Below are 21,355 nucleotides of genomic sequence, written 5' to 3' on the forward strand. Positions count from 1 at the left end.
TCCAGTGAGATAGGGCAAGGTATCTACTCCCGAGGTCAGCACTCCACATTTGAAGTGCTTGGCCAGGAATCCGAGTCTCGGTCAAGTAGACACCATACTACAGCCATGTTCACATAGTAGTTAAGTACTCAGTCAGTAGTATGTACAGGTAATTGGTGACATACCCCTCTTTGCATGTAAGTACCTACATGGTTACCTACGGGGTTATCTGCATGGTTACCTGGAAGGGAAGGTTAGCTGTTGAATTGTTGGATATAGGCGACTGGTATGTATCCCTAGGGATAAGCTGTAGGCTAATAGCTCCTTGGGTACCAAGACAGGCGGTGAATTGATAAAAGTGCAGGAACCCAAGTAGTAAAGGAGGTCTACCTACCTCGGGAGGTCTATATTGTGCTAGGCATTTTCCTAGGTCCTGAGTGTTAATTTAACAAGCACTTGAGGTTCCAGACCTATCGGACCATCTACTTACTGATACAAGGTTATATTCGTCGATTGTACAAGTCACTACCAAATACCTAGTCTAGTATAATGGATAATATTCAGATAATAAATCATCCGAGTCTTGGCAATTACATTAATGCTAGCACTATCGCATACAACGACACCTGTCGGCCATGTAGAGATATCACAAAACAAACACACTTTTGTTGTCACCACGACCCGAGAATGACAAGGATGAGATGGGAGTAACCAGAACATGAATCCGAACGCCAAAGCAATAGTAAAAAGGGAATAAACAAGAAGAAAACGCCAACCTATTATCCAAACCCCAAACTCCAAGTCCGAAGCAATCGGCGGCTCTAAATGTACATCGCGTCACGGGTCATAAGATAAGCAATGAAAATGGAGTAAAGCAAAAGTAAAGTATCGACGCGAGCGAGCCGCTGAATGATCAAAGAATCACACATCTAGACGCGTGACTGCTTGTGGCGCCACATTGCACCGGGAATCATATTTTGTTTCAGCATAGCCAATTCCTTATGCATGGACTGGTTTTCTTGCTGGACGCTCTCAATGTAGGCTAGAGCATTTGAAAGGATTTCAGACTTTTTCAATGATCCCGCACCAGCCCGAGAAGTCTGTTTAGGAACACCAGCTGGTGAGATGGCTTTCTCAAGTGCGAGGAACTTGGCGTTCATGTTTGTGCGGTAACGCTTTTCGATGATGTTGTGGGCGGCTCGTTTGGCCGCGTTACGCACATGTGGGTCTTGGCCTGTGGAGGAACGGTTGGATTCCTGAGACAGACTGCGGGTCTTGCGGGTGGATGTGGATGTGGATGCGGATGCGGATACGGAGGCTTTCTCGGCTCGGGGAACTTTGTATTCTTGCGGCTTGATTTCTGGACTTGAGGACCACCTTGTTGGAGAGGAATTTTGGGTTGAGCTGCGAGTGGTCACTTTGGATGGCTTTTCGGTGATAGAGGCCTCGGGCATGCTCAGGTCGACCGATTGGCGTATTCCGGTCCATGATTGATCGTCGCTATCAAAGTCCTATTGAATATAGATGTTAGAGATACTAAATTCCGATTGTATGAGTGTATAGACATACCGATGAGGGAGAAACAGCGTCTTCAGCAGTAGGCATGACGAATCCGTTGATTGCCGATGGTGTACCAAATGGATCCATGAAGAAGTCTTTTGTGTCGGCGCTCGTTAAGCTATCGGCGAAATCGAACGAAACCGGATCCATATCGACAGGCGTTAAGGAAAACAAGTCGATGGCACTGTCATAGTTCCAGTTTCCAGGAAGAGGGTCGGAAGCTTTGGTCGAGAACATGTCTAACGGGCGGGAATGAGGACTCAGTTGTTGATTGAGATATCTGTCGTTGCCCATGCTCAATTTAGGCAAAGGATTGCATCGACCGTAAGGCATCATTGAGATATAAGTGGATCAACTTGAAGACTGGGTCCAGATTCAGGAAGTTGGATGGTGAGGAATATAAATCTTTCGATCGGGGGTGGCGAGATAGAATTCAAGAAGAATCTAATGAATATCAAGCTCGAAATTGTGTTTTGCTGTGTTACCGAAGAACTGAATTAGGTTCCTATCGGCCGCAGCAGGAGATGTTTTATATGTATTCGAGATCTTCGTCACCGAATGACCAGGGGGGATAAAAGCAAAGAATTGAGAGGGGCGGCATCTGGACGCGGATTACGACTCCCATGTCAACGGTACCTCGACCGAGACGGCAGCCGAGATTGAACCTGTGATGTCAGGCATAATAGCATAAACGGCATCATTAGCCCCCCTTTCAAGGACCCCCAGATCTTAGCTTTCCGGCTGGCTACTCGAAAGGGGCGCTTCGGTGCAGTCGAGCCGAGATCACCTTTTCTCTCTTTTTTTTTATTCTTTTTTTTTCTCAATTCAGTTCCACGGCCGGCTCCGAGGGAGGACCATTAAGCGGATTCCGATGGGAGTACAGCCAAACGCGTGAAACCGTGAAGAAATCGATAATTATCCAAGTAAAGATCCAGCAATCAAAAGGTCAAATGTCAAGTTTGTGGATCCAACGGGCGTAAGAAAGTGGATTAGGGGCACAGCTCATTCCCGGCCGAAAGTCGGATCCGACTATATTATAATTTATATAATTTATAAGTATAAATTTATTGGCATTTTTTTTTATAAATCCATAAATTTATATTGGTCGGATTTAATTAAGGTAATCGACATGAATAGATGATTTTTATGTATGTAGCGACGGGTAAAATTATACCCTCTTGTACTGGCAGTACCTATACTGTAGTAACTATAGTAACTGTAGTAGCAATGCTACTAAACATCAATCCCTCTAATAAAATTTGCATTGAATACTACCTATCAGGGATTATTCTCTTCACACATATACCCGCATGAACAGCCCTGTCAATGGCGTGGAAATCACCTAATTCATCCTAGTCTCGACGATCCCCTGCGAGTGGACCTATTAAGTAAACCGGTCCTTCAATTCGATCCATTCAGAACATGTCCTAGTCTTTTGCTAGATTCTAGACCTGCAGTTCTCCTTGATACCTCAGGGACCTTTGTTTTACTGGGTATCTGCAGAATATCAACAAGGATGTTGCAAATTTCCATTCCTGCCATTGACTCGACCTGAAGAAACCATAAAATTAAAATAAAATCTAACGCCATTGTCATCATCAATCTATAGAAGCAGGTTCTATGTTGAGTGCAATCTACAAATTAATATCCTCAGATGTCTAAATCAAGGAATTCTCATCATCGTATTCGGTATAATTTTGCCATGTGTACAAAATGCCAGCTAAGCGAGTTCAAGTCCAAGTTCAAGTTCCCATGACGGCACAAGCCTGAGCCATTGTGGCAATCGGTACGAATGCTACTCCCAGTACAACTCGTATTTCTGTCCACCGGTCATCTCCCTTTTTTTCTCTCGTACGAAATATCCGGTTACTCGCAATTCTCTCGCCCGACGTTTCAAAGAGCATGTACTAGTAACGTGTACAATCTACAATAAGGAAAACGGCATCTAACCTTGTCCCAAATTCTTTATTTCTGGATATCGGTGGGTCCCGATGGGAAACTACGGAGCTTTTTTAACAAGATTAGGCGTAGTGCGACCGTTGTGGCCCCTGCGTTCTGACCACTCCGAACACTCACGATTTCCGCTGACCAGACTTGACCTTCCTGGGGGCTTGCTTGTCCTTTTTAGGTCGTGGGGTGACTCGGATCGAGTCCTTCCTGTCCCTGATCATTGCGATGAACCCGGTGTCTACCGATTTTATTATGCTGTCCTCGTGATACTTCACTTCCTTTTCAATCATCACGAATTATATACGGAATCATAGATCTTCATGCTTTATTTCGGTGTCCCGGTTTGTCAATTGTGTTCCGGACATCTTCTTATGCCAGTGTGGTGTGATTCTTGTCAACACATCATGATCCTAGTAGATATTCAATGTAGATTGACCGTGCATCATATATCGGTTGTTATGATAACAATTCATCTGTATCTAGGTTATGTCTAGTTTATGCCCTGCTCAATTCAACGTAATTCAACACCGGCTGTTTCCCGGGCCAATAATGTTAAATTCATTATCCGGGATGTGAGATGGGATAGTAAGCGGCTTATTGTTCTGGCCTCAGATCCCCTTCTTAGTTCCTATTACGTTTGTGGCTATTTGTGGCTCCGTCGATCAATCTATAAACAAAACCGTGGAATCTTCCCCCAATCATGAATGCTTTAATCATCCACAGCTGGAAAAGTAAACCTGCCGAGCTTCTTCCCGGGTTACAGTGGGGCGATGACGGAAACCACTGTTTGAGCTAATGCATTCTGACCGTTATGCTATTGTGTCATTTCTGTGCATCTGGGTCGTCCGACGCGGTAAGCCGTCGGTCCGGGGTGGAGCCGCACCACACCGGACACTAAACCTGTCACCTGCGTCGGATTCACGGGTCGAGGTTGGATCTCACTGCCGATTGCTGCGTTCCCCAGATTCTAGGTTCCGCAAGCACGGGATCCTCTTCGGTAACTAGACGATTTAGTTGCTCTCCCAGGGCTGATCCGCTTGGAATATGGGGGGATAAATTTTGAACCCCTTTGATCTATCGTGGAAATGATTATATCCGTGAGTCCAGATGAGATCTGTGAAGACATATTGACATACTGATGAACGGGTAGATGACGATAGTTGCCACGTTGGTTCATTTCGCGATATCTCCGCGAGGTTTCCACTATGAGTTCAGATAGGGAAAGATAACACGAAGAACACGACGGGAAAATATGTGTGGGTTTCCGTTTTGTGGCCGTCCTGAAATTCGATTCCTCAAATCTTCTCATGATGCGTTCTCATGGTTGGTGGATGACCATAGATGACTGGAACTGCATGGATTATCTTGTTGAGCTCAGTGGATTTTCTCTCTCGCCATCTTTTTTCCCTCGGGTTCGAGACACTGGGTTTTTCATTCTAAGGAATAATATCAATGCAGAGTTGTCATCAATCTCTTGTGAACTGACTATTCAAGACAACCCCTTCCAGATAACCTCCTGGGAGAATGCCTGACACGCCTGGTATGTCTAAGATTACTTCTTTACGTCTTCTCGGATCTCCAAATTCCTTTTTAACACCCTGGCTTTAGATCAAAGCCCCCAACAACAAACCTGAGGACGACATTGAAGACGAACGAGAAGGTGAACATATCGGTGGGTATGGAGGTGGGAGGGGTTCTAGAGCGATGGAGCATCTACAGAGAATCAGGTGACTACACCACACCTGGAACCTCGTCTGGAACCCCTCGTCAGGATACCCTTCTACAGCTGGCATCAGCATAAGCTTAACATGCAGGCGGTGAATGGAGCTTAGGCCACGACCTACTGCATGTGTGGAACATGCACCAAGCTTATCGTCGCTCTCCCTCGAGCTCTCGAGCCCCTCCTCAGACCCCTCGATAGCACATCTCAAATCAAACCTCGGCCCATGATTGGAAACTCTAAGTCTCAAATCGGTCTTTTCCGACTTGTCGCAGATCCCAGCCTCCCTTGATAATACTTATGATCGCATCGATCGCATCGATGGTGGAGCAGCCCTGTGGATCCCGATGATGGGAACCTTGGGAGCCCCGGCATAAGGCTGTGAAAGTCAATTCCAACACCAACAGATTGAAATTTCCGAGTCATGTTGTGTGACCACGAAAATGCTCCGCATAAATAACTTGCAAAATTGATTTTGGATTTGATTTTGTTAGCGCTAGGTGAAGAGAACTGCTCAGTCGCATTATTACGTGTCGAGGGGCTGCGGTCGCCTCTGGTACACATGGATAAACTCCACCGTTTGCTGGAAAACAGTTAACATGATAAAAGTGAAATAAATTGATCGCTTGATATGTCAGGTTTAACAAGTCATGTCTTGGAAATTACCCAATGACGCACTTTGTACTCTGTTTATCCGCTTTTCCAAATTTGTTCGGCTCAGTGTGTTGTGCAAAGTGGGATGTCCATTATTTCTGGGAAGGAATAAATACACTTCTCTCATTTCAGTGCTCCCTTTTTCTCCTCATAATTTATTTGGGAAGGAAAACGCAACCATGTCGTGAGTAAATGCATTGTTTTGTTCGCTTCATCTTGGTTTCTTGGACTCGGCTAACCTCTAACCTGTTATCGCTCTCAGTACTCCCGAACAAGAATACATCGACCTCATCACTCGCACCGATATTTCCGAAGAGGAATACTTTGCAGTCTTTGATAAACTAAAGCCAGTTGCACCGGAGAAGGTTATCGGAAGCTGGGAGGGAGCCAATGTGAATAGCAACCATCCAGCCGAGCAGAAGCTTGCGCTGATGAAATGGGCTGGGAAGGACTTTCATTCCACCGAAGATGTTGACCCGGTCATGGTGTATAAAGACGATGGTTCACGGGTTTGGAATGCAGATTGGGGACATGCTCTTGTAGGCATATTGTCTTTCTGATTTTGAAACATGAGAACTGATCGCTTGTATATCAGCTTCGTCAGATCGAGTGGCGTGGTGTCGTTTCAACAGCTATGATATACGATGACTTCCCCATCATCGATTATTTCCGATACGTCAATGATAATCTCCTTGCAGGCGCTATGGATTCAAAGAATATGGAGGGGACTTACTTCTTCTACCTGCATAAATAGCTCTATATCAAGGTGAAGGGATACGAATGGTCAATTTTAATGAAGCGACGGTCTATATCCGAGCATCTAAGTTGTCAAAGGACACCTGTAATAAGTAGATCCTAGACATGTGATGTTCGGTAGTAGACTTGGCTAATAGATAATAATAGTAGATCCATGGACGTTTCCATATGTAGATTTCAATGATCAAATACTACTTCTTGGATGTAAAATAATAAATTCGCTATGGCATTGTGCTAAATTGAGTTCCAGGAAGAAAAAGCTCTAATTTGACACGATCACCATTTGATTGCGAAATTTATCCCCTTCCTTCCCTGAAGCCACATCAACCATCCAACTAGCACAACTTTCACGAGTCATCAACAAACTCGCTCCCAATTCAGTTGGCCCAAAAGTCCTCACAGGTTTAATACCACCGTAAATAAGACCAACCGGCAAGGGCAACGTCCAATCAACCTCATCTCCACAATTCGCCTCAATCTCATCCCTAACTGCATTATGATCCTCATAAGACTTATCCAAATTGCTGTAGTTCATCATGAACCGAATAATATATGGAGTCACTGCATAACTCTCCCGAACCCCAAGCGCACTCATCACAACTAGACGGGGCTTATGCTCGGGTTGCGTTTTCTGGTCTCGCAGTAATTTGGCTGCGATGGATGTTGTGTCTGCGACAAGTCGGGCTGGGCCGAGGAATCTTCCCCAGGGATTCTGGCCATTTCGTCGCGCATTGAGGAATATGAGGACTCCATCTACGGGTAGTCCTGTGGCTTCGAATGCATGTTTCATGTCTGAATCTGAGAGACAGGAACCTTCGATTATGGTGAGATTTTCAAGGGGTTCTATGTCCCCGGCTTTGCGGACAAGGAGTGTAACATTGTGACCTGAAAATGTCAGTCTGAGTCCATTTGAATCTTCAAGTTCCAAGGTTGGATTCAACGAAGGTTCAAGGAGGTCAAGTTCGAGTTGAATGTGGGGAAGTGCAAGATGCTGTGGATATATATATATACCTTGATCCAGGGCATACTTGTACCCGAACACTCCAGTTCGTCCATTCGCTCCCAACATGAGAAGATGCATCTTGAGCACCAGATTTCTGGACTTCAGATTAAAGTAAACAATATGAGATGAATAGATCTGAACTCGAGGCTGATATGTAGACCATCGGGATTTTATGGCTCATGATGCTTATGTAATGGCAGTCGGATCCAAATTCACCCGACCCGTGGCTTACGATGGCTTATGCTTGACCAATCAGAAGAGAGGCCACAGAGGGGTTCGGGGTAATGATTGCACCTGTTCGCAGTATCCACTATCACTGATGAGTATTATTACTTTAATTGAAGGATCTGGACAGCGAGAGAGGATTGATTTGCTATGCATAATATAGTCGCATATTTAGCTCAAACTAAGCGTGGAGGGTCATTCGGTATTTACTAACCCTTTTATTTTGAGCCTCGGGGTTCGTCTGATGCACCCATATAATGACCCATTGACCGTGAAAGAAAAGAGTCATGATTTCGTAAATCTCACCGACAAAATTGGACTAATATGCCAGTGGCAGAAAATCTAAAAATAATTAATCTCTCGAAATCTCTCGAGTAAGAACTTCGCAGTTCAGTTACTTCCAAGTCAGTGTGTACGGCCCCTTCGGGCCCCGGGGGCCTAGGGGGGGAAATGTGTAGATTAAAGCTTGCATATGTTTGAGAGAACGTTATGATGTCAATATTTTAAAAAGCGTGAACCTTTGGAAGCATCAACATTCAACTTTCAGTTGCAGAGGTGTTTGACGAGTCGAAATCCGGGTAGTGTTGGGTTTATTGTAGGAACTTGAGATATACTGTGGACTCGAACTCCACTCAACTCCCAACTCAATACTCCCTCCGTCTGATCGACTGGATTGCGATTTATTCAAGTTGAATCCATGAGAAAAGCCTTGGCTAGGCGGTTGAGAACGCCTACAGACTTCAGACAGACCACCCCCTCCTCCGAAGCTCAGCACAGGAACTTGAACAACACTGCCTAGAGCAAATATATGAGGGAGTTTGCTCCGGCCAGTGACAATCTTGGAATATTTGCTGAATACCTGGGGAATATTTTGAAACGTGCATGCTTTCATCATCAAAAACATCTCCTAAGCCGAACGCAACCTCAGATGGCCCGAGGTGTTCAATAAAGCTGGTGAGATATTCGCAGCCCTACTGGCCCTCGCCGTTGAATTGCCATTTTTCTTTGTGTATAAGCATTATTACATCCTTTGTGGCCAAGGACATACAACCAAAAATGTTATCAACCCCCTTTTGATCATGATGTGACTAGCTAGTATTTGGCCACCTTCCGCACCACAGAATTTTGACCACAACCTTTTTGATCGACTTGTTTTCATGTAAAGATTTATTTCTCGGTTCAAAAAAGAAAGTTGGATCGGAAATTTCTGAGGTAAAAATTGTGATGAGTATTCACGAGTCTTCATCATTCATGAGTAGTATATAGAGCCGAGATTATGTACATCCATTAGAAGTATATGCTAAACGCCATGTTCAGTTCACGACTGAGACAAAAAATGCAACATTTGAAGAAAATCACTGCGCAACACCACCAGTGCCGAAAAGCTCCATCTTGATGTGAGCAGCCTTGACACCCTTGTTCTTCAGACTAGCTTCCATGTCTGTCATGAACTTCTCCGGACCACAGATGTAGTAGGTAGCCTCTGGGACATCGACGAAAAGATCCTTGGACTCCAGCTTGTCGAGGTCGACACGGCCGGCAAAAGTGTAGTCAATACCTTCCTTGTCCTCCTCAGATGGGTGGCTGGTGAAGAAAGTGGTCTGAAGGTTGGGGTTCTTGGTTGTCAAGTCGGCGAAGTGCTCCTTGAATGCACGCACGCTGGAGGTACGAGAACCGTGAACGAAGTGCAGCTTGCGGTCAGCCGACTTGGAGGTCAATGTGTTGAGAATGGAGGTAAGAGGAGTGAGACCGACGCCAGCGGAGATCAACACAACAGGGCTTGAGGATTCGTCGGTTGAGAGGAAAAAATCACCACATGGGTGAGAAACCTTTAGGGTATCACCCTTGTTGAAAGAATCGTGAAGGAGATTGGAGACGTATCCGAGGTGAGCAGTAGCGCCAGACTCGGCAGTGTTTAATCCCTTCTCCTTCTTCACGCTGATTCGGTAGTAATCAGGGTTAGGCTTATCACTGAGAGAGTACTGACGGGGCTGCAGGTGCTTCAGCTCGGGCACGTAAACCTGCACCGAGATGTATTGGCCAGGACGGAAGGATGGTAGGGGTTTGCCATCAACAGGAGCAAGGTAGAAAGAGGTGATCTCCTCGGATTCCTTGACCTTATCGGAAATCTTGAACTCGCGCCAGTCGGTCCATCCGTCGTTTTGCTGGTAGATCTGCTTCTCGCGGCCGATCATGATATCAGCTAATTGCCAGTAGGCAGTTGCCCAAGCGTCCTTGATTTCGGGTGTGAGAGCGTCACCGAGAACCTGGCCCATGGCTTCTAGCAGGTACTTGGCGACAATTTCGTAGGCCTCGGGCTGAATGTAGAGGGAAGCGTGCTTGTTGCAGATCAACTCCACGGCAGGACCGAGGGCACCCAGGTTGTCGATGTTAGCGGCGTATGCGAATAGTGCGCCAGCCAATGCACGAGGCTGGTGGCCATTCTTCTGGTTGGGAGTGTTGAAAACATTGTTCAATGCTGGGTTCTCTCTGAGGAGATTGTCGTAGAAGACTGATGTGATAGTGCCACCATGTTCGACCAATACAGGTACTGTGGCTTTGATGAGCTTAGTCTGCTCTGGTGTTAAGCTGGCGTGAGAACCCATCGTGACTGTGTTGATTTGTTTTGATTGATGTAAACAAACAAGGTCCTTGGATTTAACTTCCCAAGGTTGATATGTAAGTCGTGTTTGATGTTAATATTCAAGCCTCATAGCGGGAGCAGCCAGGTATTTATCTCCACCCGTGGACCCGAATGACCCTATGGTGGCCATTGAATTTGCAAGCGATCTCCATATAATGCCATAATCTCGGGCTTGCCGCAGAAATTTCAAGAATTGTGCCTGGTCGGAATTTGCGGTTACGACGGCTTCGAAAAATCAGTATCTCCGCGGACTGATTAAGCGGGGCATTCGGAGTGAAAAGTGGGTTGATGGCGTTCGCTTCCGAACCCACCACGGGGCCATGCAATGGTCCCTGAATAAAGACAACGTTTCTTTCTTGTCCGATAACTGCCAAGGCAAACGTTGCCAATGGCTGACAATTCAAAAAATCCAAGCATCTCCGCGGTCTCAAGTATGAACGGAGCACATAGAACATCTTAATATGTGGGGTGGCTCCTTGGCCTTGCCGCTTTATCGTTCTGTAAGGCCTTAGGCCACTAAGGTACAAGATTCTCAATAACTTCCAAGGTTGATTCGGATAGATTTAACTAGAAGGGACTTAGCGTATGATTGACGTATACATGACTCCAGATGTCCCGTGTTCAGTTCGGCAAGCGTATACACGTTGAAGCAATTCTTACACGTAGGATCGGCTCTATGACAGAGATCTTAGGAGTGGGATCATCTCTGTTTCTTACTCCGTAGTGAAATTTCCTCGTTGTTTTATCTTAGTTGACTTTCAGACAAATCGGTTGAATCCCTCGATTCTTCAGACCCCGTGACTAGCCTGAGCCCTTGGAACATCCTTTGGATATTCAAATGTTGTGATTGTTCCCACTTAAAGTCCTTGTGCCGGATTTCCCCCCGAATAGTCACTTAGTTTCAACTAGAGGCTACTATTTCGTAATGAATATCGGTTCGGACAATAAAGAGCAATTTACAATGAAAATGGTTAGCTAGTTTCACGAGCCTCTCATCGGCAGTTTGAATATGTGTATGTATGCACCTTTGATTACGTTCCCTGCGTCGAATATGGAGTTCCTAGGAATAAAAGCAGCAAGTCAATAATATCAAAGTAGTTTAGTTCCCGAGTGGTACCATCCACCATGTTTGTGCTTGATTTTCGGCTTCTCCACTATGGAGTTTTCTCGGCCGCGCATTTTTATGATCCGACGCGAAAATCTTTCGGGGTTTACGAAAAGTTGAAAATTTGGATCTTCCTGGTCATCCTTAGATTTCCTGGGGATATTCAAGGATATTCCCCAGAGCCTCTAAAGTTCGTGTTCACAACTTGAATGTTGTGATAAGGTTGAGATTAATGTCAAAGCGCCGATCTCCACCGGTAATTCTATAGCAAATGCCATACGATAAGAATAATGATTCTTAATGGTTAAGATAATAAGGTACATGATGCATGTCTATTTTAGAACATGCTAGACATATCACCCCGCCTATCAAACCCTTTCCCGTGCTTGGTGGCGTTCTTGAGTTAGTCGGGTTGCCCTTGTCACGCGCGCCAGCCTATCCTGGTTACCACTGAACGAGAATGTTCAGGATGGTTCCAAATTCAATTTTATAATCCATAACTAACAATAGATGATACTGTTACGAGATTTTGCACCATGAATTTCTACAGATTACCTAAGGGTTGCGGTTCCGGTAATGTGAGTCTGAGGCGTTTCAAGGTGATCGTGTTCGTGGTGAGAAGGCTTCATCCCCGATTTACAGTCAATCAATGAGTGAAAGACTAGTATCTCAGAGAAATTCTAGACATGATATCTGGTGACCGCTCTTTCATATTCGTTATAAAATGAAACGCCCAAGGGAACTTGAATTTACCGTGACATGCTATTTTGCCATCCATTCGAGTCTCCCGAGCCTCCGAGCGCTTATTCAAGAACTTCGATCAATTCCGCATAACTGATTATCCGCCTGAACCCATTTTTAGGCCAACTGAGTGAACTTGAATGACTCACTATTTTGGCTGTGATGCCAGGTAATTTGGCTTTCAATCCAAGGCACCGGGTCCTCTACGAGTATTTCATATGGGAGTGCCCAGGTGCATATGTGGGTAATTTCAGCCATTGACAAGTCTAATTGATCAATAACGGGGATCACCGAGGCTTATAGAGTCGATCATTCTCTGGAAACCCCATAAAATTCGGGACCAGACTGTTCTAGACACCCGTGGACTCTATGACATCCGATTCCGGCGACTTACCCGTCCAAACAAAACATGTGGAGTTATTTATCCCAACGTGGAACCACTATACCATTGTTATCATTGGCCTGGCCACTGTATGGACACATCCTAATTCAATTATCAAGATAATAGTAAACAGCATCTAATCAGGCTTGATCTCTGAGCTTAAAAGCCTAATCTAAAGAACTATGTACTTTTGTCACCCATCGAACTTTCTTGACCTCATCACTTCAGCGTCTTCCTTTGGTTGAATCTCGGGTCGGGCAGTAACAATCCAATCAGTGAAACCGGGTGTATTAAGCTCCTAGTAAGCCCAAAATCTGAGCTCTGATTACCCCGGTCCCTGAGAAGATCGATGATACATGGATTTGTTGCCTCCTGCACTTGTAGAGTGATGATGACGTCTGGACGAACCACCTGCAGTGGTAGACAATAAATAACGCGAACAGGCCACACGGGTCAATGAGCTGTGTAATCCCTCTATGAGATAAATCTGGAGGGTTCTCTGCTATAACTTGACGTGGTCATACTATTCAACCCCGACAAATCATAGTTGCGACGTATTGCCAATATGGTCTTTCACAAGCGACAAGTATCGGACCCCTCTACGCTGGGAGGTCCGCCTGGACCCGGTGGACGTGGTCAGCTCCCCATGCTCCAGCTCCCAGATAAGATGCGATATAATCTTCTCTGTGTGTTAGGCGAGTTTGTCGGCACGTTCATGTTTCTGTTTTTCTCCTTTGCTGGTGCCCAGGTCTCGAACACCCCAATGCCTCCTCCTGGCTCAGATCCAAACACGTCCAACCTTCTGTACTCGTCTCTGGCATTTGGTTTCTCTCTGACTGTGAATGTGTGGGCTTTCTTCCGTGTTACTGGAGGTCTGTTCAACCCAGCGGTAAGACTCAGTAAACCCTGTTCAAGGTTATTGTGAAGCTGATCATCTTAGGTTACCCTGGCTCTGTGCTTGACTGGTGGCATGCCAGTACTTAGAGGTTTACTGGTATTCCCTGCTCAGTTACTTGGTGGTATCGCATCCGCTGGTGTTGTTAGCGCTCTGTTCCCAGGACCGCTTAACTGCGCCACTCGACTTGGTGGCGGCGCCTCTATCTCACAAGGGCTGTTTATTGAGATGTTCTTGACTGCGCAGTTAGTACTGGTGATTATCATGCTGGCAGTTGTCAAGCACAAGTCCACATATCTGGCCCCTGTTGGAATCGGATTGACCTTCTTCGTGACTGAATTGATTGGTAAGTTTTATCTGTCGATGTCAAAGACCCATTACTTATTCTCATCGACTAGGTGATTACTATACCGGCGGATCCCTGAACCCTGCTCGCTCGCTCGGTCCCGATGTCATTAATCGCAGTTTTCCTGGATACCACTGGATCTATTGGGTTGGCCCGCTCTTGGGATCGCTTTTGGCGTCTGGCTTTTATCACTTGCTCTGTTGGGTTCGCTGGGAGAATATCAACCCTGGTCAGGACTTCAATGAGTGGGAAGCCAGGGCTCGAAAGGAGTCGATGGCTACGTCGGATAAGACGTTCACGGATCAAGTTCATCGTGCCCCTGATTCCTCTGAGAGTGCAGTCGTGCCCCCTGAGGAGCAGGTTTAGCTTCCCTAAACCAAATCTTGGTACTCTCGGCAGAGTTGAATGACTCGCCATGTTGAATGACGAAGTTCCCTGAATTTATCTCAACTATGACTGTTCACAACTTGACTCGTTCGTTTCATCGGACCTGCCATGAGACAGCTTTAATATCCGAAACCACTAATACTCATGTTTTGCGCCTGGATCTTGAACTCCTTGACATTCGCCTCTTCAACTTCAACATCTTCGGCATCTAAAGCTTCGATGATGTACTTTTCATTCTGCAAATGATTGATTATAAGCCTATGTTGTATATCAATTAGTTAATTCTTCGGATTATCCGTTCCTCGTCCGAATCAGCGATTTTAATATCTTTCTTGAAGTCAAGATTGTTGATAAGACCATAAATCACTAGGATCTGTTCTGGATACCTAGCCTGTTCCATAGTATGTATACAGGGTTTCAAGGTACTGTAACCTTCAGTTCGGGCTGACGTTCCAAGTTCCCATTTGGCAGCCCTCGCAGCTTACAGGGCTGCGAGGCCTCACTTTCTCTCTTCCTTCTTTTCTAGACTTTGTTTTGCGAATCTCGGCACTCTTTTTCTCTTCGGTCGGGGTCCTAGTACATGAAACTAAGTCTCATCTCTTCTTTTCTAGCGTCCGTCTGGGATTTTCCAGCGCGTGCAGCGCGTTTTAAACCGGCAGCGAAAGCTTTCCTCTCTCACTTCACTTTTTAGCCTATCATCATCTGAGAAAGAGCAAATTCTCAAAGCTGCCGCTGACAGTAGAACCAATTCCAAAACCAACAAGATGATTTGACACGCGATGAAGGGGCGTCGTCCTCTCCTCCTGCTCTTCACACGAGAAAGAGTTTAATCATCTTCGACAAGCATAACGAAAACAAGAATGTCGCGCCTAAGAACGCGACAGAATTGACCAAGTTCGTGAAAGAAGACCAAATGCCGTCTTTGAGGGCTTCCTCTTCGGGCAAGGGCCTGGAAGGGAGAGATTGACAAAGTTCAACAGGCTCAAGAAGACGAATTCCAGGAACAGGAGGGCGAGGAACGGATCTTTGTTAGCTACGATATGCCATAGGGGACAGAGAAACATTGGGATTGGTGGTTCACTGGTTCTAAATTTAAAAGGCGAGCCACTGTCGTGGGCCACTGTCCCCTCCAGGCTATCGTACACCATAGTTGGCAATGAGGAAACACTAGTTAGTAAAAGTACTAGCCCTGCCCAGGTGGAGGTAGTTAGTTAGTTAGTTAGCGCAACCAATTACTAATCCACCAACCTATCTTCCAAGGTTCCGGTCGGCAACAAGTAGGCGATCAGTTCTCCACCTGGGTCCGACAGATAGTTCTACGAGTCTATCTGTGTTTTGCTTGGAGAGGCTTACATTTATTATGGCAGAGAACAAGATCATCTGTGTCATAGGAGCCACGGGAAACCAAGGCGGGTCTGTCGCCCGTTGGTTTCTTAAGGCGGGTTTCCGTGTCCGTGGCTTGACCCGCGATACATCGTCCCCCGCAGCACAGAAGCTTGCGACTGATGGCATTGAAGTTATGAAAGCAGACCTTGACAAATTGGAAAGCCTCAAGTTGGCTCTAAAGGATGCGAATGTCATATTCAGTGTTACGAACTACTGGGAGCCGTTCTTTCGCCCGGACTGCCGCCAGAAGGCCAGTGGGCTGGGCATCTCGCCTGCTCGGTTCGCGTACGATGTCGAATACCAGCAAGGCAGAAATATTGCTGACGCAGCAGCAGCGACCTGTGACTCTCTTGACTCCAACGGCTTCTTAGTGTCCACGCTAAGCCACGCCGCCAAGTCTAGCCAGGGAGAATTCAAAGAATTGTACCATTTCGACTCCAAAGCGGATATCTTCCCATTTTACGTTAGAAGAAAATACCCTGACCTTGCGGCCAAGATGTCCTGCATCCAGACCGGCTACTTCTATACAAGTTTTAACATCTTACCTGACTCGTATTTCCGCAAGGCAGGTAATGCTCCCATAATTGAAGAGTTTGACTAATGATCGTCAAGCTCCCGAATGAGTCTTTTGAAATGAGCTTCACCACAGCCCCAGACAGGCTTGTGCCACACTTAGATCCTGTCGGAGATATGGGCACTTTTACCTTCGCTGTCTACCAAATGCCTCCTGGCAAAGAGTACATGGCTGAAGGGACAACTTGTAGTTGGACCGATTGGATCAAGACTTGGAGCGACATAACTGGCGCGCTTGCGTCTTATCGACAAATCACTCCTGATGAAATGATTGAAATGACTCCCGATCGAGACTGTGGCATCGAGGTAGCGTACATGTTTTCCTATAGTACGGACCCAGGATACGATGGAGGTAGAACTCTTCTCACTGCGGCGGACATTCGCAAGGCAAGTTCACCTGTACGCTTAAAATCAGAATGGCTCACTCTAACATAAGGTGACAGACTGGTATCGACTGCCCGATGACGAGTTGGAAAGAGTGGGCAGCCCGCCAAGATTGGTCTGTTGTGTTAAACAAAAGTAGCTAGGTAACATTAACAAGCGTGTCAGGAAGTTGAGAAGCTCATGAATACTCATATACTCTAGTGCCCGAAACTGGCGTCACCACCTGAACTATCTGATTGGGTATCAATGAGCTAGTTAATCAGGTAGTTCTGCTTACATGAACCTGTGTTAGCATTGGATAGAATTATCATATAACCGACTTGTTTTGATATGTACATCAGCTTTCAGACCAGTTGACAGAGATGCATACCTTATCCAAGTTACCGTTAGCACATATGCAAATGCCTGGTTCTCAACCAGGGGTCCCTAATGTCAGCCAATTCACAGCGTATAGTAGCACCACTCATTCCATTAACTCAAGACCCTATAATACTAGTACATTTCTTTTGACGAACACACACTAACACATGAGTCGTCATCGCAAATCATCAGCATGCCAAGAACCGCAAAAAGGGGGCGTGGAAGTTGGCTGCTGACGCGCATTGCAGTCTCCACTAAATTCCTGCCCAACACAAACTTGAATGCAAGGATCATGTTCCGCAACATTTGAAGCAATAATGCCCGAAGTCATAAAAGAAATAGACTTGAAGACTTCACTCTCAAGAGGTGATAGAATCCATATTAAAATACCTCACGAAGCCCATCTCAAGCTATCACCGTGAGGCTTCACTAGCTCTCCCGCTAGGAGGATGAACAGCTCCACCTCAGATCACCCGATCTACAATAAGAACGACAAAACACACCCCTGCGGGCCCCTAAGACCCGCATATGTCTGGCCTGTCTAGCCTTGTGCAACCATTTCCCGATTTAGGGTTCTTCAACTTTAAAATCTGCACGCGCTCTTGAGAAGAGCCTCTCGCCATGTTCTTCATCCTTGTGCAACAACTGACGCTTCAATATGGATGACTCTCATGGTAGGCGAGATGCCGAAGCGGCGGTCGCGTCCGATGCGAATAGTCTTGCTGGTTCTGGGGACTCGGCTCTGCTAGGTATGGTGTCATTGCACTTTGCGGGGTTCTGAACTCGGTCGTATGCTGACAGAGATAGCGAAAATGGGGTATAAGCAAGAATTGAAGAGGCAATATACTACGCCTCAAGTTTTTGCAATTGCGTTTAGTATTATGGGTCTGGTACCCTCGATCGCGTCGACTCTTTCGTTCTCTTTACCTGCTGGCCCGGTCGGTATGGTCTGGGTAAGAAGTCGCAAAGTTGTTATGTGATATTGATGATTGACATCTGGAGTGACTGATCTCGTGTAGGGGTGGTTTACTGCTAGCATATTCATTTTTATCGTTGGACTTGCGATGGTATGTGTCAAATTTGAGTCCTGAACATGATTTATCTCAAGGAATGCCTAACATTATCAGTCTGATCTTGCTTCTGCCATGCCAACAGCGGGAGGCCTGTACTGGTGGACGCACTACTTTGCAGGCCCAAAATGGAAAAATCCATTGAGCTTCTTGATCGGATATAGTAACACTCTTGGTCTCATCGGTGGAATCTGCTCAGTGGATTGTAAGTCGGTTAATTTATCAGAATTTGTGCTATTTCTCACACTGCCATTCGCTAGATACCCTCGCGCTCATGATAATCTCATGCATCAATATCTCCCGTGAGGATATATGGTCACCCTCACGTGGTGAGATCTATGCTATCTATATTGCTCTTATTCTCATACACGGATGTTCCGGGGCTCTGACTGGTCGTGTCATGCCTACAATCCAGACATTCTGCATCTTTATCAATGTCGCTCTGGTGATTGCGACTGTGATCGCATTGCCAGTAGGCAAGGTCACTCGAGGAGAGTCTCTTAACTCGGGGGGGCTATGTGTTCAGACACATCGATAACGAGACGACATGGCCTACTGGGTGGGCATTCATGCTTTCTTGGTTAGCTCCTATTTGGTCTATCGGGTCGTTCGACTCATGTGTACACATGAGTGAGGAGGCTTTACATGCTGCGAAGGCTGTCCCCTTGGGAATCATGTTCTCTGCTGGCTCGGCCTGTGTGCTTGGATTCTTAGTTCTGGCTGTTATGGCTGCCACGATGAAACAGGATGTGACACAGACGATCAATAGTAAATTTGGGCAGCCTATGGCACAGGTAGGAGGTCTCGATCCCACTTATAACTTTCAACCTACTGAATGCATGTTTACCACAGATATACTATGATGCGTTGGGAAAACATGGAGCTCTGGGTTTCATGATCGTTCTCTGCATAATACAGTATCTTATTGGTCTTAGTCTGGTATGTATCCCACGGATAGACTAAATGAACTTGCTCTAACAGCTCTAGATCGTCGCCGCCTCACGTCAAGCATGGGCTTTCTCCCGTGACGGGGCCCTCCCTTTCTCGACCTTCTTCAGACATGTTAGCAAGCGCATTCAGTACCAGCCTGTTCGCATGATCTGTGGATTAGTGATCGTATCCCTCCTCCTCGGTCTACTTTGTTTGATTAACAGTGCAGCCACAAACGCGCTTTTCTCTCTCTTCGTCGCGAGTAACTATTTATCGTGGGGTACGCCTATTTTTTGTCGTCTTGTCTGGGGTCAAGATCGTTTCCGACCGGGCGAGTTTTATACTGGACGGTTTAGCAAGCCAATTGCATGGATTGCTGTTGTTTATCTTCTGTTCGGAGTTGTCTTGTCCATGTTCCCCACGAGCGGGCCTAATCCAGCTCGTAAGTACTTTATCCGAGCTGCACCGTGTGCGCTATCACTGTTGAGAATTTATCTGTTAACTATAACCTTCTAGCTGCCGGTATGAATTATACAGTTGTTATTAATGGCTTCGTTTGGATCGGGTGTATGGTTTATTATTTCCTCTTTGCTCGACATTGGTTTACCGGGCCTAGGATGACAGTCCAAGAGGGAGATTCAACTGGCTCTGATAATTCAATTCCTCCCTCAGTCTCCCTGCAACAGGAATCTCCAGCTACCATGAAGGAGGAATGATGCCCCGATAGTGAGCAGAAAATTGTCAATAGACACTAGCATAAAACGGAAACACTTTTTTCTTACCCTTGCTTACCATTAACTTTCTTGAAACAAATCCGGCAACAGTTTCGGATGAAACAAATGATCCTTTGCTTTTCATGTCCAGATGGGCTTAATCCCTGATTCTAGAATTCCAGAAGGGCTGAAACCTGGGGCTGTTCGGGCCGTCCGTATCTCGTATCCGAGTGTTTCCAATTTAGGGGTTAAGAGTGCTTGGCCAGTTTGAAATTGGGGCTAAATCTTCATAATGCACTGTTTGGGTATTTCAAGTTGACGCTAGGTTTTGTCTCAGGTTGTGTCAGTTAGTAGGTGTAAAATGAAAGACACGCTGGATCCGAGGTTCTCGAAATAACCTAGGTATTCTCCAACACCGTATTAAGTTTTGAACGATTTGAGCTTCCACTGTTTTTTAGTCTACATTTTAGTAGCTAAGATTGTATCCATGGCAAAATCATCAGATCTGAATTGTGGTATGGGCAAAATGCGTCTATGTACAAGAAAATAACATACAACGCCGGCTAGACGTCCCGGAATAAATCATAAGGAATTTCATGAACAGAAAAGCATGATCGATCTCACATGTAAATCTTAGTCATACATGAGTTGAGATGAATCAATTGATATCATAAACGATGTAGATTATGTTGAATATGATTGATAATATCAGTCACCCTACAAGGCGACCATGACGTAGACCAAACCGGCAAGACCAGCAGCAGCCACACCCATGCTGGTGGCATGGGGAGCGGCGTTGGTACCAGTTGAGCTGGAGGAGGAAGAGGAAGAGGAACCGGTGGAAGTTGCCGTGCCAGTAGTAGCAGATGCGGCAGATCCGGTGGTTGCGGCCGATGTGATAGTAGTGTGGAGGGTGGTAGTCTGGCCGTTGGAGTTGGTAGTGGTGACATCCTCAGTGTGTGTCCATCTGGATACAACACCTGAGGCAAAGGTCTCAGCAGCGGACTCAACTCCCGAAGCAAAGGTCTCGGCGGCGGAGGCGGCACTGTCAGCATTGGAATGGACTCCGGATGCGAAGGTCTCAGCGGCGGAAGCCACTCCTTCACCAAAGGTCTTGGCGTTGGAGTATACGCTCTCGCCGTACGACTCGATGCTGTCCCAGTCGGCAGCCACCAGGCCGGTGCTGGCGAGGATCATGGAGGTGATCAGAGTGAACTTCATTTTGGTAATAGTGGAGTTTTTGAGGTATTAGGTTGAGGAAGAGTGTAAAGTAGTGGGTATTGTATTAGGTGTGGTTAGGTTGGGTAGTTGATTGTGATATCCAACAAGATCTGGGGAATCCACAGGCATTTATATACGTGATGCTCTCTGATCCATGGACTGATCTTCCGCCAATATAGATCTGCACAAAAAAGGAAGGTTCTTGATCAGGGCATTAGGCAGCGGAAATAAGTGTGGCAGTGTGGCAACCTTGGAACGACACTGCTACTTCGGGACGGGAAGGGAGCGATCTGCACTAATTCCCGCCGAATGATCGGGGAAGACAGTAGAGGCAATTTTAAAAAGGCAATCGTCATTTCTGGGGGTCCACT

The 21,355-nt window shown here is 46.1% G+C and overlaps 9 protein-coding genes across 9 annotated transcripts; 5 read left to right on the plus strand and 4 right to left on the minus strand.

Annotated features, from left to right (window-relative positions):
• Positions 1–908: 908 nt before the first annotated feature.
• N7483_012637 (uncharacterized protein) lies at positions 909–1,872 on the minus strand (the record flags this gene model as incomplete). Its single annotated transcript, XM_057096064.1, has 2 exons — positions 909–1,490; positions 1,549–1,872. The coding sequence occupies 2 exons, from the start codon at positions 1,870–1,872 to the stop codon at positions 909–911; spliced, it is 906 nt and encodes a 301-aa protein (XP_056942035.1).
• A 4,170-nt stretch (positions 1,873–6,042) lies between these two features.
• Positions 6,043–6,617, plus strand: N7483_012638 (DUF4334 domain-containing protein; the record flags this gene model as incomplete). Its single annotated transcript, XM_057096065.1, has 3 exons — positions 6,043–6,047; positions 6,126–6,402; positions 6,459–6,617. The coding sequence occupies 3 exons, from the start codon at positions 6,043–6,045 to the stop codon at positions 6,615–6,617; spliced, it is 441 nt and encodes a 146-aa protein (XP_056942036.1).
• A 264-nt stretch (positions 6,618–6,881) lies between these two features.
• On the minus strand, positions 6,882–7,409 carry N7483_012639 (uncharacterized protein; the record flags this gene model as incomplete). The annotated part of the gene is made up of 1 exon (XM_057096066.1): positions 6,882–7,409. One exon carries the CDS (start codon positions 7,407–7,409, stop codon positions 6,882–6,884), a length of 528 nt encoding a protein of 175 aa, XP_056942037.1.
• Positions 7,410–9,202: 1,793 nt separating this feature from the next.
• fhpA (flavohemoprotein) lies at positions 9,203–10,453 on the minus strand (the record flags this gene model as incomplete). The annotated part of the gene is made up of 1 exon (XM_057096067.1): positions 9,203–10,453. The coding sequence occupies one exon, from the start codon at positions 10,451–10,453 to the stop codon at positions 9,203–9,205; it is 1,251 nt and encodes a 416-aa protein (XP_056942038.1).
• Positions 10,454–13,284: 2,831 nt separating this feature from the next.
• Positions 13,285–14,326, plus strand: N7483_012641 (uncharacterized protein; the record flags this gene model as incomplete). Its single annotated transcript, XM_057096068.1, has 3 exons — positions 13,285–13,608; positions 13,660–13,960; positions 14,013–14,326. The coding sequence occupies 3 exons, from the start codon at positions 13,285–13,287 to the stop codon at positions 14,324–14,326; spliced, it is 939 nt and encodes a 312-aa protein (XP_056942039.1).
• Positions 14,327–15,707: 1,381 nt separating this feature from the next.
• On the plus strand, positions 15,708–16,334 carry N7483_012642 (NmrA-like family domain-containing protein 1; the record flags this gene model as incomplete). The annotated part of the gene is made up of 1 exon (XM_057096069.1): positions 15,708–16,334. One exon carries the CDS (start codon positions 15,708–15,710, stop codon positions 16,332–16,334), a length of 627 nt encoding a protein of 208 aa, XP_056942040.1.
• Positions 16,335–16,366: 32 nt separating this feature from the next.
• On the plus strand, positions 16,367–16,741 carry N7483_012643 (uncharacterized protein; the record flags this gene model as incomplete). Its single annotated transcript, XM_057096070.1, has 1 exon — positions 16,367–16,741. One exon carries the CDS (start codon positions 16,367–16,369, stop codon positions 16,739–16,741), a length of 375 nt encoding a protein of 124 aa, XP_056942041.1.
• Positions 16,742–17,708: 967 nt separating this feature from the next.
• Positions 17,709–19,766, plus strand: N7483_012644 (putative GABA permease (Uga4); the record flags this gene model as incomplete). The annotated part of the gene is made up of 9 exons (XM_057096071.1): positions 17,709–17,799; positions 17,858–18,003; positions 18,070–18,117; positions 18,178–18,325; positions 18,381–18,592; positions 18,663–18,914; positions 18,973–19,059; positions 19,108–19,492; positions 19,567–19,766. 9 exons carry the CDS (start codon positions 17,709–17,711, stop codon positions 19,764–19,766), a joined length of 1,569 nt encoding a protein of 522 aa, XP_056942042.1.
• Positions 19,767–20,480: 714 nt separating this feature from the next.
• On the minus strand, positions 20,481–20,984 carry N7483_012645 (putative GPI anchored protein; the record flags this gene model as incomplete). The annotated part of the gene is made up of 1 exon (XM_057096072.1): positions 20,481–20,984. One exon carries the CDS (start codon positions 20,982–20,984, stop codon positions 20,481–20,483), a length of 504 nt encoding a protein of 167 aa, XP_056942043.1.
• Positions 20,985–21,355: the final 371 nt, after the last annotated feature.

This window comes from Penicillium malachiteum, assembly GCF_028827825.1.
Source record: "Penicillium malachiteum strain IBT 17515 chromosome Unknown utg000005l:1.0-9002435.0:326005.0-9005861.0, whole genome shotgun sequence".
Classification (NCBI taxonomy): domain Eukaryota; kingdom Fungi; phylum Ascomycota; class Eurotiomycetes; order Eurotiales; family Aspergillaceae; genus Penicillium; species Penicillium malachiteum.